Genomic DNA, 15,108 nt, shown 5'->3' with positions numbered 1-15,108 from the left:
CTTACCCCCCTCTTCGGAAGCGCTGTCTTCGGGTCTTCTCTTCACTCTTCAATTGCGCATGTCCAGTTCCAAGAACTGGACATGCGCACACAGATCCCCTCTCTGTCTCTGCAACGATAGTTGCAGAGAGAGAGCGCTGAGTGACAGGGAGGGATCATGTGATCCCTCCACACATGCGCTGTACAGCTCTGCTCTTCAGAGCACAGCTGACAGCATTAGATTTCTTCAATTTGGATGATGTACGCCAGCTTCAGACAAGTTCCCGGAAAAAATGTTTTTTCAGGACTTGTTAGATTGCGGCCAGGAGCAGTCACCATTCTGTTGAATGGTGACTGCTCCCAAAAACGAAGAGGAATGCAAAGCAGCAGATATCCCTGATATAATATCCCTGATATCTGCTGCGATGCCCCCTTAATAAATTTGCGGAGGACACTGTGGGACCTTAATGACCCGTTAAAAGCACTATCGTGCTTTATTAAATATGCCCCACTGTTGCTTTGATATTTTGCGATAGTAATCAGAGGGAAGACAGAGCAGGTAAGCTGCGGTGAGGGATCTGGAGAGCCCTCTACCGCAGTGATGTCCCATTGGATTCAATGGCTAATGCCACCTTCAGATGGCATTAGTAATTGTGGATGAGTTCTGGAAAACGTTGATTTTCGGAACTTGGTAAATAAGGGAACAGACGTTAAAATATATGCAAAGGATCTGGCAAAGCGTCTTAATACAGTGTTACCTCAGCTAATCAATAAAGATCAGGTTGGTTTCATACTGGGCAGACAGGCAAACGATAATACTAAGCATACTATCGATCTTATATACTGTATTACCACCTCCAAGACCCTAGCCATTGTACTCTCATTGGATGCAAAAAGGCTTTTGTTTGAATGAGTTGGCCATTCATGCTGGAAACTCTTAAAAAAAATGTGGACCTTTACTCTGGCCCCTCGGCGAGGGTCTCGGTGAATGGAGTACTCTCTTCCTCACTCTTGTGATAGAGCCCATGGCAGCGGGAATTATTATTATTATTATTATTATTATTATTATTATCATTTATTTGTTAGGCGCCACAAGGTTTCCGCAGCGCCGCACATAGTACAAACAGTAGACTATACAGGGTATAATAGTACAGAACAATAAACAAAAGTACCAATACTTCAGAAACTCCAGGCAGACAGATGCAATAGACACGGAGCAGAAGAACGGGTAAGGAGACAGGAGGGAAGAGGGCCCTGCTCAAGCGAACTTACATCCTAAGGGAGGGTTAAACAGACCAGGCACAAGAGGAGCCAGTTGAGGGAATAGGAGAGAGGGGAGAATGAGTGGAGGAGATGGGGGTTAAGTGGATGGTTGGTAGGCTTTGAGAAAGAGATGAGTTTTGAGTGCACGTTTGAAGGAGCACAGAGTAGGAGAGAGGCGGATGGAGCGAGGGAGGTCATTCCAGTGAAGGGGGGCTGCACAGGAAAAGTCCTGGATTCTGGAATGGGAAGAGGTGATCAGAGTGGAGGAGAGGCGGCGGTCATTGGCCGAGCACAGGGAGCGGGTGGGAGTGTGAATGGAGAGGAGGCTAGAGATATAAGGGGCAGTAGAGTGGGAGAGAGCCTTGTAAGTGGTGGTGAGGAGTTTGAATAGAATTCTGTAGGGGAAGGGGAGCCAGTGTAGGGCAAGGCAGAGAGGGGAGGCAGAGGAGGAGCGGCGTGAGAGGTAGATGAGTCTTGCGGCCGCATTGAGTATAGAGCGGAGGGGGGAGAGACAGGAGTGGGGGAGGCCGGTGAGGAGGAGGTTGCAGTAATCCAGGCGGGAGATGATGAGTGCGTGTATGATGGTTTTGGTGGCCTCCTGAGAGAGAAAGGGACGGATGCGGGCGATGTTGCGTAGTTGGAAGCGTCAGGCTTTTGGCAAGAGAATGAATGTGGGGGGCAAAAGAGAGAGAGGAGTCAAGGAATACGTCTCCCCCCGATATTAGAGGTGTTACAGTTGGGTCTGATGAGTATAAACTCAGTTTATTTTCAGATGGTATCTTGCTTACACTGGTCTTACCTCACACCTCTTTCCCAATCTTATTCAATGTCCTCGCTTCCTACGGCTCTCTCCCGGGGTATAAAGTTCACTTTTCCAAGACTGAGGCCCTTGCACCTCATCTTCCACCTCCTACCCTGGATGTCCTTAAAGGTAATTTTAATTTTTCCTGGCAACACTCCAAATTAAAATACTTGGAAGTCTTTATTAATTCCAACTATGAGACTTTCTACTCAACAAACTTTTCACATGTTATTAACACAATTAAGCTGGATCTACTCAGATGGCAAAAAATTATTATTTCCTTGCTGGGTAGGATTGTCTCCCTTAAAATGAACATATTACTCCGTTTACTTTACCTATTCCATACACTCCAGATGGAGGTACCCAAATCTGTTCTGCTACAGCTGGTTCTTAAATTTGTCTGGCGTCACAAACCCCCCACTAACTAGCTTTGTGGTTCTGCATAGAGCTACACACAATGGAGGTAGGGGATTTCCAGATGTTAACCTTTATTATAATGCTACCCATCTTGGCCAAGTAATGGCATAGTTTTCAAGTGGACTTGGCCCAAGGTGGATAGATTTGGAATCCTCCGCTTGCAAGATGTTGCATTTCAAGACCACCACAATACCCTCTTCCATAGTGCCTTTCTGGGATCACCCTGCTTTCTCACCAGGACAATGTCAATCTCGTTTTCAATCTTGGTACATGAGAGGCATAAAGCTGATTAGAGATGTACTGGATTATATTGTAATCATTATATTTCACTGGCATCCCTCAAAGAAAAATTTGAATTCCCATCAGCCCTTGCGTACCTTCAGTTAAAACATTATGTCGAATCCCTCTCAAAACCTGAAGTTACCCCTCTGGAATCTGTGTGTGTCAAAGATCCCCTTCAAAGAGTTATTATGTCCAACTTACATAAACTCCTTGTCACTTCCAGACAGACCAACTGCCCAGCCCTCGAACTTAAATGGGAGGCCGACTCGAGCAGGCCACCAGATGTGGACACCTAGTCAGCAATCAGAGAGCGGGTCCCCAAAACCTCTATCGCCTCTCTTGTGAAAGAAACCGATTATAAAATCTATATTAGATGGTACCTTGTTCCGACTAGGTTGAAAACAATACATGGGACCACATCTGATCTATATTGGCGGGGGTGCAGCAAATGACGATCGTTCCTCCACATCTGGTGGACCTCCCCAAAGATTGCTCGTTTTGGGATGATGTGGCTGCTTTAATAAGTGAAGTTACATAAATACAAGTTACCAGATGTCCCTGGTCCTTCCTTTTGGACTCTCCATTAGAGGCTCTTGATAGATATGCAGAGAAGCTGTCCATACAAATCCTTAATGCAGCCAGATGCCCAGTGGCTACGAACTTAGGAGGGAGAGGAAAAAAAAATACACAGATCCCCATCTAGACAGCACTTAATCAATAAAATATGGTTCGTGGCATCAATGGAAAAAAAATTGGCATACCTAACCAATAAATCCCACAGATTCTCCCAAATCTGGTGGGATTGGTTTATATATAACAGCCCTTCTAGTTCACATGACACCAGTGCTCACCCCTAGGATATTTCATCCCTCTTCTTATGGCCTGTCAGATTTGATTGTCAAGTGGATTTTGTTTTGTGCAAATAGAGAAATGCTGCCTGCTGGGAGTCCCGTGTTTTGTCTCAGTCTACACCTTACATCCCTTATTACATTACAGAAAACTCAGACTGATGTCACTCATTTGTTTGATATAGTTCAGACCATATAATGGACTGTGTAATTTATTTGCCTTTGTTACCTTTTTTGTATGTTCTTCTGTGTAAGAGCTGAAACTGTCAAACAGCCCCCTCCAGATGTATATACTGTCAAACATTTTGGCTTTCTCCATTGTATGTATACACTGTGTTGGTACTTTATAAATAAAAGGTATCAAAAAATAAAAGCAGTCTTTAATAAATATGTCCCAAATGAGGCAACAACCTCATATTACAAAATGCACATAATTCCATGTAATAGCATAATTTTCCCCCCAAATTATATGTGTGGGATATAATAGTAGTAAATATTTGTATGACTGCATATAGAATGAAGAGCTGAGTGAACTAACATCTAGGCAGAAGGTTCACACTTATCTAAGTATTATTGAGCAGAAAAACAACTATTTGGATTAAGTTGGTACTTTTACTAAAAAGGAAAAGTATCAGAATAATACAATCTGACCAACCTAGTGTGTATGTGGGATAAGTGTGATAATCAGAATGCTGTATGTGAATCAAACACTATAAAATTGTATTGCGGTTGATGCAAACAAAAATTAGGCCGATTTACAAGGGTACTGTTAAAAGACAAAGTCAACATCCCCATCAAGTTTTAGATGAAACATTCTCACCTATACTAAAGCACAGAATTAAACAAGCATAAAAATGTGAATATTGTTGCATTATCTCAAGCATGCTTGAAGTTGTAAAATTACTTTTCTAATGAAAAGATGCAATAGTGATATGGAGAATTAAGACACCCCATCAATTTTAAAGCACCATTTAATCTCTAATCACTTTCTACTTCATTTTATATTTTGTTGGCAATTTTAAGAGTAAGCAATGAAATAAATATTGCTATATACATCACACATAGTGGTGAAAGTAGGGGTGTATACAGTGGTGTGCCGTATCACTTCTGCCGCCTTCATTGTAAGGCTTTTATTTACATTACTTTTTTAATACCACCACTACTAAACTACTACTTTGGCCACACACACACCTATCAGCCACAACATTACAAGCACCTGCCTAATATTGTGTAGGTTCACATTGTGACACCAAAACAGCTCTGACCCATCATAGAGGCAAGGACTCCACAAGACCTCTGATGGTGTCCTCTGATATCTGGCACTAAGACATTAGTAACAGATCCTTTCAGTTGTGAGGTAGGACCTCCATGGCTCGGTCTTGTTCTCTAGCACATCTCAGATGCTTGATCTGATTGAGAACTGGACAATTTGTAGGTCAAGCTACATCTTGATTTCTATCACATTTCTCAAACCATTCCTGAATATTTTTTGCAGTGTGTCAGGGTGCATTATATGGCCAAAAGAGGACAGTGTCATGAAGGAATACCTTTACCATGAAGGAGTTTACCTGGTCTGCAACAGTGTTTAGGGACTTGGTATTCATGTGGCTGACATGTACCAGAACCCAAGGTTTACCAGCAGTAAGTGTCTTGGAGCATCACACTACAGTGCATTGAGGAGCAATCTCTTCCCAGGTAAACAATGCAGATGCACCCAGCCATCCACATGATGTAAAAGATAATGTGATTCATGAGACCAGGCCACCTCCACCTTCTAATGCTCAGACACATCAAGTTAAAGAACTGACTGTTTACTTGCTGCCTATTTTTTCCCACCCCTTGATAGTTACCATTGTAATGAGAATAAAAACGCCTCCCATTTGCTGAGAATAAAAACGCCTCCCATTTGCTGAAATAAGTATTGGTAACAGTGGGCAGGATATATATGGAATATACATATACCTTTGTAGGCATGCTGTACCTAGTTGTCAAAGTAAAATGGCCCTTGTCATTTACCCTCCATGGCCTTTTCCAAGATTCTGGATAGATGATACTAATCATTTTGGACATCCACCATTTAAGGCACTATGGAATTCAGATAGGACTACCCATGACTTGATCAGTACTTGAATGGGTGGCTGTCCAACAACCCCATTAAATTTTAAAGCAATTTAGAAAATACAAACATTACAAAAGAAAGTCACAAATCTGAGAAACTGCAGAATTAGTTTTGTAATGCGTTTATTGTACTAGAATATATAAAACTGAAAAACCCTCAACTAGAATGTTACTCTGTATCAAGTACAATTTGGACAAAAAAGCCATTTCAAACTAAACAGACAAGTACAGTGATATTAAGAACTAGAAGCTCTTATGGGCACCTATAACCATTCTTCGCTTAAGTGGATAATTAATTTCAGATACAACATTTATCTTTAAAGCATCAGCTTCACCATTTTGTTACCAATAGGTTTTAAACATTGTGCTTGTTATAGGGGAGGCAGGGCTTCCATGTGTTTCCCTCACTATACAACCTGTGTGCGTGTGTGGCTATAGTGCAAATGGAAAGTTATAAATACAAGTGACATCAATCTGCAGACAGGGTAAGTAATATCTTCCACCAAGTGAAACTGTACTGAATGTTCCAGTCCAACAAGTGGTGTTAACCAGACTAGACACAAGTTTAATGGCTTGCATTAGACAATGCTACATTAGTTGGGCAGTAAAGGGTTAGGAGACCTACTCTATAGCAAAAATATATTGCAAACAATTTAGAAACATCAACCCCTTTATCTGCTGAGGCATTTAACAGGCATATATCCAGCATCACCAAGTGACCGGAGGCTCACATTGCCATTGTGGTGGATAAGAAGTTCAGTAATGCTGCCGTGGTGGAGAGACATGCGTAGCCAGGCATCAGGAGCCACTTGTAGAGCCCTAGGATGCATGGGAGGAAAACAGATAATGAATATAAACAAATAATATAAATACACACTATAGTAAGAAGCCTGCCAGTATTGCACTGTAGTCTAGTCCTAGTAACAGAGCAAGCTGCCGGGTCTAGACATGACACTGCAGTTTAAGCAGTTACAATCCTGTGTGGACACCTGTGGACAAACTGGTCACCACATTATTTTCAGGCCCACAAGACTAACCAGGCCCGATTTTTATAAGTGGGAGGTGTATAAACAGTTACATCCACCCAATAGCTGGGCAGCCAGGCACTGTCATACCAGTTCAGCTGGGTGGTATAAGAATTTTGATTGGCTACCCAGCTTTGAAGTAACCAGGGTCACTGGTGCTCAACTCATTGTGAGTCAGGTGCAATGCAAAGAATATTTGTCCCCCCACTCTGCCAACAGTTATCATGGATTACCCATCTTCACATTGGATTACATTGTACCATGAAGGTTAGAAGAATTAGAAAGGCACCATGTACTTCTAAATAATGGGAGCCACAATATTGATGTAATCAATACCATGGTTACTACTTATACTGGGTGAACACTTTGTTCTTTTAATTAGGACAGTGGTACTTATTCAATTCTATTAGGATGGGGAAAGCCACTGTAGTTTGCACACACACTTGTGGCCCTACAAGTATGTTCTATTGTGGCATTAAGTGCCAGCATGCACAAGAGCAAGCACTGTTTTCAGAGTATTACCCTGCTAACCAAGACCCTCTGGTACCAGGATGAGCCCAGAGCAACTCAGCATTGGGACAGTACAATGAGTGAGGGCCCAGACATTGTGCCCCCCCCCCCCCTCCTTTAGAGGATGGAGCAAGCTGGCCCTTTAGAAAATGTAAGGAGTAAAGCCAGATGCTGCATGTACAGTTTGCCCTGAATCACAAGTAAACCTAGTGGTTTGGCTCCAAAAATCTGCTTTTTCAAAGCACATACAAGGCTATCCCCAAATAAGTTTCCCCCTTGATCTTACTTAGTTTTGAGCAATCAGTATCACAAGGAGACAGACCAAGAATAAGCTTGAGGGCAAAAAGCAATGGCAAGATTCATTTAGCAAGGGGAGACCTACAGTCATTTAAGATTCTAGTACACCTTTGTTTGTCTTTACAGCACTAATAGATGTGAAAGTATGTATGACATCAATTAAATGCATTTTGCATGGATCCACTAGCAAGGCTTTGCACTGGAGTCCTAAATCAGTTGTATATTTAATAGAATCTTTTTACCCTAGAAAGAAAGTGCAGAACAGAGGTGCAGAGTTTCTTCTTCCACTCATCACACCCTCTCATTGCTGGATACAGGACTTTTTTCTGTCTGCACCCACTTTGTGGAATTCCCTCCCCCACACAATAAGAATTTCCTCTAGTCTTCAAATGTTCTCTGAAAACCCACCAATTCAGACAAACTTATATTACTCAAATCTCCCTAGGTTACCCCATTACCACCCTCTGCACAGCTAACAGGAGAACAACCCTCTGACCAACATTGCTGTGTGGCTGATCATACAGCCCACTCAATACCTTTGCATTCTAGCTGGTCCACTGTGCAATATGATGTAGCACTTACCCTTGTGCATCAAACTCCCATTGTCCCATCAATTGTATGCAGGGCCCCCTTATCTCTCGGTCTGTATTAGCCAGTATTTATTACTGTGTGTTCCCAATTGTAAAGTGCTATGGAATTTGCTGCCACTATATAAGTGTTGATGAAGTGATATCATGCACAGCATGTCAGCATTCAACATACAGTATCAACCTTTAATGTGGTGTGTAATTGTGGGGCCAGAAACTCTGGTAGAAACAGGTTTAGAAGTGTGAAGCCCTTGTTTACAACCCCTAAATCCAGAACATATTTTTGAGCATGAGAATAGAGGTCAGCTTATTTTCAGAAGAAATTATTTCAGATTTTGGCAAGTCTGAGTGGGTGATCCTCCACCAATGGCATATAGCATACTTGTCACTTTGCAAACTGCCATCCTCAATTAGCAAGAGTTGAGCTTGTATATGAAAGTTCACTTATCACATTAGTTTGCAATAGGAGTTAGGACTGTTCACTCTACTTCCTACAATTTACACTCTGCAGTATGGCAAAGTAAAATATATTACAAACATTTATTGGATAATTACCTGCATACAATATACCGAATGACATTATCATGACAGACCAATATCTCATAAGAGTCTTCATCCTGTTCATAGTCTGCACGGTGGATGTACTCCCGGAAAGCCGACTCAATGCGTGGGCCATCCTCATAGTACTAGAAAGAAAAGGGATTTTCAAGAAAGATTACATAACCAGTTAGGGTTAGACATTGTGAGGACACAATACAGAGACAGGACCCATGAGACATTCATTGTTGTATCCAGAGTAAGACATGGCCACTTAAGCGACCTATAGCATAGATATTAATTTATACATTTTAACATCAGCCTTGCTTGTGTTTAAAAAGTTGAAGAGCTGTGTAATGGTTAAAGGTGAACTGGAGAGATCTACACTGACTATTTGCTTATTACATAGTGCTTTGTGAACGGTCAGCAAAAACACAAGTCACCTGGGAGATGGCATTCAAGAGCATGTCTTTAGAGGAGCAAGCATAACAGCTACTGAGTCAACCCATCAGCTAGGAACAAGGTATATGGTGTGCTCCTGTGGGTGAACACTAGCACAAAGCACTATGTAGTGAACAAATGATATGCAAGAGTGTATTCTAGTTAAGACACCCATGTGGAAGGAACCCAGTGTGCATAAATTAAGACGAGAGCATAAATGCAATAACCCTGTCAAAGACTCTTTTTGGTTCTAATAGAAGCATCAAAGGTCATGCAGACAATACCCAATTTTTATTAATTTTATTTAGAAGTTGATTGAGTATTGCAAAAACAGTGATATACTGTATAACATTTAACAGCACATTTTAAAAAGTAATTTGTTTTCCTTGAACCTATATTCCCCAAATAGGGTACGAGTGTTAAAGGAAGATGACCAAGATTCCCACATTTTAGCATAGTTTGGCAGCATTGTTTTCTATACAAGCAGTTTACTCCATACCACAAGTAGGTCAAATACTATTAACTGGTTGACATATGTCTCAGTCAGCCACCAACCAAGATTATAGGTCTTCTGAACCTACTCTGATGATTGGCAGTTGGAACTTCAAGGATGAGGAGTAGCTTGGGAACAAAGTGGTTGTCTGAACATAGTATCAAATATTAGATATGATGTCACATCAGAATGTGGGTAGTTTTGGGCTCTACCACTATATATGAATGATTTAATGTTCTTAAAAGAAAGAAATGTTGTCAGTTCTATCTTTTGAAGCCCCATTGTCACATAACCATTGTTTAGAATAGTAGCCCTTATGGAGACCTAGAAGCTGAATTCTCTCCAATTTCCACCCAGTTCTGTCTCAACTCTGAGGTCAGCTTCCCAGGCCAACTGTGGAGTGTCAATTCCCAGCTTTGTTTTTTAATTTCCAGTCCATGTGCTACAACTTCCTTTACTGCCATCAGCATTTATATGTACCTGAACTAAGACATTTGCACAAAATTCATGGATAAACCAGATATTTGAATTTATAAATGCATCAGAACTTTTAGAGTTTAGATATAGAATGCAATACAAATTAACAAACACAAAAGGGACAGTGGGGATGATTAAAAAAAACTCACCATAAACTCTGGCTTCCATTGAGCAGGTGGATCTGGCCTGATGGGAGCACCTTCCTGCAGCAAGTCAGAGCTAGATGTGGGCACACCTGTCAGAACAGCAGTATTACACCAGACAGCTGACCATGCTGCAGAGTGGTTAACACTAGGACATTTAGATCAGCAACAGGGAAGCCACTACACTTCAGGGGCTGCATTGAGCAGCTATCCAAGGTTCAGAGCTGCTAAATATACCCTTAGTAGTAAGTTAAATAAATTTAATTAAAGACACCTATCTAATAACTTGGGCATTTAAAGTAAGTGTTACAAGCTATAACAAATCTGACAAAGCAAGAAGGAGCTGGGGCTGCAGGCGACGGCTCACAGGGATGTCTGTTACCCATCACAGATTTAGATCAACTCTGTACCTATAGGTGGTCTGTACCCCAGGACAAATATAATTTTTTTTCTTGTACAAGATCAGAGTACAGGAAGGAGAGAAGTGCCCGTTTGCTAAACATCTGTCACTATAAAGTCAGTTATAGGAACAGACGTGTATTACTAACCAGGATCCAATAGGATTCTGCTAGGCTTATCATTATCAGATCCAACACAAATGCATCAGTATTCCTTACTAGAAGTTACTGTTAAATCCATGTCAGTAATGGTTTACATGGGGTGGCAGATTCATACTCTCCCCAACTACAACATTGGGCAGGAGTTCAGCAGGGAGTGTCAGAACTACAACCACTGCATGACCCCCCTCCCAGAACACCAGTCACTACACCCTGCATCAATCATAGTAGAGCAATTATGGGTTTGGACTCAGCACACATGCTCAGAAGAGCAGAGCATGTGCAGTCCTGTGCATTTGCCCATTGCAATGTCTTGGAGGGACAGGAAACAGAGCAAGTCTGAATTGTTAGAGCCCCTCACCTCCAGGCCCCATATTGTCTGCACCCCCAGTAGTCAAGTACTGCAACACCTCTCACACATGATTAGTAAGCGTAGAAGATACTAACCTTTCAGGTATTTACCAATTATTTTTGATGTCTCTTTGGCTCTGGTCAGAGTAGAGTACACCATTTTTGTGTAATCGTAGCCTAAATGTGCCAGGCGCTGGCCAGTCAAGTCTGCTTGCTCATGACCTGTGATATATTATAAAAGCAAACCATTAAAGTACTCTAGTTGGATGACAATGGTTAGAGACAATTAGAATGAGCAGCTGGACAAAGTTTAAAACAAAATAAGCCTACAGCACAGTAGTAGTGACAGTCTGATCAGTGGATAATAAGATTATAGTTACTTGTGAGACAAGGATGAGCAGATGACCAGCAAGGAGAGTTAAGGTTTCTTTTCCATGCCTACTCTAGCAGAGATTTACACATTCAATGAACCATATGTTTACCAGGTAGTTTATTTGTTACTATAATTTTACAGTTTTTGTCTCAGGCACAAATGTGATCTATCCAGAGTCACAATGACTATACTGGGATTCAATTGTGGCCATCTTTATTTGTGTGTAGCTCCAAAGCATTTATTGATTTATTATATTGGCAGCAGATAACAGGTCAGTCATTGATCTGCATGCACTACTAACCTTTACATTAAGTGACTGAAGAAATATGCTTACATTGTAAAACATACTGTAATACTAACCAGGAATGCCAGCATGTTTTCAGGGCCTTGACCAGAGTGTCCATCTCCAATTAAAGTATTGTTGCAGATATACAAATTAGAGAACATGTTGGCAATATAAACAGTAATTCAACCAGTACAATGGTTGCTCTACTTCAATTTCCAGTAACAGTGCTCCAGAGACCAGTTTGCACAGAAAGATCTGAAAGGCCCGAGTTACTCCAGAGAAGGTCACAAACAGCTGGTTACACACAGGAGTGTTTTTGTCCAATAATCAGGCAAATCAGCCAACATACAACCGTTCGGTCAGAAGTGAGGTTAGCGTGTATAGCATATATAATATTTTCCGATCAATGACCGGCCATGTAGTGTGTATGTACTCTTGCTCACAATCTCCACAGAGTTTACAGAGTCAGGGTCTTTTCAGTACACACAAACACATCCCCTACAGTCCAGTACATAAAGTAGAGCATCACATTTAATGGACACAAAGCATACCAAGCGGTGTCAGAACACATTCCGCATCAGTCTTCCCATCCAGATTGTATTGTCCATGCCGAATGAGGAATATATGGCGCCTGGCCCTGGCTTCATACTTTTTCAATTGTCTTTTCAATTCCTCTTCAGTATCACCTTTCACTTTACTGAGGTTGATCAGAGACATTGGCTCACGTCTAATAAAACAAAAAGAAAAACATTTTTTGTCTCTTGAAGACAGACATGACACTTGCAGTTCACAATACTTCAAAGGCAGCAATATAGCATTTCATTTAAACGGATTAAAGCACCAGAATAGAATAAAGTCAATTATTGCCAGTAATTAGCAGCACAGACTATACTATGCAACAAAGTGAGTACACATGATAACTCGCTAAAGAAAAGTTAACACAAAATAAAATAAACCCCTAAAACTATTAAAACCCAGTTGAAAGACACTGGGCAACATGCTGGTGCTAAATAATAAAATGGATAAGTCAGGTGAGAAGTAAATGTCTCAGCTTCTAATCATCAGCGGTTTATATAATCTCATCTTTAATGACTAGCGACATTAACAGATAAGTACCGAAGCCCAATGCATACTAAATGAACCGTATCACTCACCGGTCCCAGTTACGGTCCCAGCGCCCGGTGCAGACAGGCGGCCAAGAGCCGATAGATGTATTGGAGTCATCCCCGACCTTCCCCACAACCGCAGCGGTGAGAAGGGCAGAAGCAGCAGCTCCCCCGGCCACGATCACTCTGCGGAGAAACATCTTCAACGTTCTATACGAAGCACATACTGGAAACTCTCCCTCACGGCGCTTTATATACTGCCGGGATACAGCGGCAATAGAGGGACAATCCTCGGCACATGCTGGGAGCTGTATGTATTGCCGGATTACTTCTATTATAAACATAACAGTGTCCCAGAAATAATAGTTCCCTGAAAAGTATAATGTTTTTAATTCACACTATACCTTTTCCATAAGCAATTGTAAAAGGGAATTGCAGTTGCCCATAACCCCCCTCTAGATCAGTTTAAAATACTTTAAATAGATGAGAGAATGTGTTATGTGTTGTATTTTTTTCAGAGTAAAACGTGTACAGTATAATGTACTCTATATAGGGGTCTATTTATGACCCCTCGCATTTTCTTTATGTTAAGCAAGTATCACTTCTTATTGTAGTGATAAGAAAATAATTTATTTATTTATTTAAATTTGTCAGCCAGGACAGCTGCTCCATAGCTGCCTGTCCTGGTGAATAGTTTATAGTAAAGTGATCGCCAGCACTATAATTCCAGGTTCTCCATAGGTAGGGAGCAGCATGGGAGAAGTCTTGATAGAACTTCGTTTGAAGCCCCTTTATTAATTATCAGGGTTTCGCCCCATTAATTATCATCTGTCATCGCAGCATAACAGATAATTTTGGTAATCATTTATTAAAAATCATCCCGGGACAGCGCTTCTGATAGGAGGCTGTCCCTGCGATGATGTCACTTACCTTAACAGTCCCGTTGTCTGTCTCTACTCTCCGGTCACTATGACAAAGGGGTATATTTAAGAAAGCACGGTAGGGCACTATCGTGCACTTACCGTGTAAATTAGGCCAGGATGTGCTCTCCGCAAATTTATTAAAGGTGCATCGCAGCAGATATCATTGATATCTGCTGCTTTGCACTCCTGATCGTTTTTGCGAGCAGTCACCATTCAACAGAATGGTGACTGCTCCTGGCTGCAATCTAACAAGTCCCGAAAAAATGGTTTTTTTCAGGAACTTGTTGTGTTAATGTACGCCAGAAGCTGGCGTACATCATAGGAAATGCAGGTGAAACTTCTGTACTTCGTTATGTCCACCTCTGCTCTCCGGAGCAGAGCTGGACAGCGCATGCGCAGGGAGTGATCTTGTGATCCCTCCCTGTCACAGCCTCAAGTTCTCCGGTCGGCACATGCGCAGTAGCATGAAGAAGAGACAGTGCACCGAAGAGGAGGAGATCGGGAGACAGCGCGACCGAAGAGGCAGTGGTGAGTATGTTTTTTTTTTATCACAGAAACAGCAGTTTTTCGGAACTGCTGTTTCTGTGATCCATTTTTAATAAATTTGAGAAATACATCAATCCTTATCCATGCGATAAGGATTGATAAGTATTTCTCGTTTTGTCCGATACATGATAAATGTGCCCCAAAGTTGCTTTGATATGTTGTGATAGTAATCAGAGGGAAGACAGAGCAGGTAAGCTGCGGTGAGGGATCTGGAGAGCCCTCTACCGCAGTGATGTCCCATTGGATTCAAAGGCTAATGCCACCTTCATTTGGCGTTAGTAATTGTGAATGAGTTCCGGAAAACTTTGATTTTCGGAACTTGGTAAATAAGGGACTATCACATTTAGCTGCTGGAGTTTATTGAGAAAAATGAACTATTGCTGTCAGTGGTATCATTGCCTGCCTTTTAACAAATAACTCACTAACAATGGATAGCCATAGCCCTCAACAGTCCTGATTTTGCACATGGAAGTTAATTTCCCTAGATTAGTTTATGGCAGGGCCGGACTGGCCATCTGATACTTCTGGCAAATGGCAGAAGGGCCGATGGCCGGTAGGGCCGGTTCGAGCAGTCAGTGCACCGACACTTCCAGGTTACATGTGCCGCGCGCAGCGGCATAGTGCAAGTCCTGGAAGGCAGGTCCTGAAAGCCACTGAAGGCAGGTCCTGAAAGGCAGGTAGCAGCTGAAGAGCGGACAGGAGACAGAAACAGAAGAAGCTGAGAAGGTAGGTAAAGAAAACGGGGGCA

The 15,108-nt window shown here is 41.8% G+C and overlaps 1 protein-coding gene across 3 annotated transcripts; it reads right to left on the bottom strand.

Moving 5' to 3' along the window:
• Positions 1 to 5,814: 5,814 nt before the first annotated feature.
• LOC142108770 (serine/threonine-protein phosphatase PGAM5, mitochondrial-like) lies at positions 5,815 to 13,179 on the bottom strand. 3 transcript variants are annotated; one of them, XM_075192630.1, is made up of 6 exons: positions 12,940 to 13,179; positions 12,337 to 12,512; positions 11,223 to 11,348; positions 10,225 to 10,310; positions 8,683 to 8,813; positions 5,815 to 6,527 (listed from the first exon to the last, which is right to left on the bottom strand). In XM_075192630.1, exons 1-6 carry the CDS (start codon positions 13,089 to 13,091, stop codon positions 6,380 to 6,382), a joined length of 819 nt encoding a protein of 272 aa, XP_075048731.1. In that variant the 5' UTR covers positions 13,092 to 13,179; the 3' UTR covers positions 5,815 to 6,379. The 3 variants fall into 3 exon arrangements, with proteins under 3 accessions (XP_075048731.1, XP_075048740.1, XP_075048749.1); XM_075192639.1 differs by having other exon boundaries at positions 11,238 to 11,348; XM_075192648.1 differs by lacking the exon at positions 11,223 to 11,348 and having other exon boundaries at positions 12,940 to 13,178.
• Between the last annotated feature and the right edge of the window lie 1,929 nt (positions 13,180 to 15,108).

The sequence above is a fragment of the Mixophyes fleayi genome, chromosome 1 (genome assembly GCF_038048845.1).
Source record: "Mixophyes fleayi isolate aMixFle1 chromosome 1, aMixFle1.hap1, whole genome shotgun sequence".
In the NCBI taxonomy this organism is placed as follows: Eukaryota; Metazoa; Chordata; class Amphibia; order Anura; family Limnodynastidae; genus Mixophyes; species Mixophyes fleayi.
This window is presented reverse-complemented; position numbering and strand designations above follow the sequence as displayed.

What these genes read in the sequence shown, in the direction of transcription:
- LOC142108770 (XM_075192630.1), bottom strand. Translation starts at nt 13,091, where the DNA reads ATGTTTCTCCGCAGAGTGATCGTGGCCGGGGGAGCTGCTGCTTCTGCC. An exon ending in AATTGGTAAATACCTGAAAG is followed by an intron (nt 10,311 to 11,222) that starts GTTAGTATCTTC and finishes CTGTTCTGACAG; the next exon opens with GTGTGCCCACATCTAGCTCT. An exon ending in ATTCGGTATATTGTATGCAG is followed by an intron (nt 6,528 to 8,682) that starts GTAATTATCCAA and finishes CATGCATCCTAG; the next exon opens with GGCTCTACAAGTGGCTCCTG.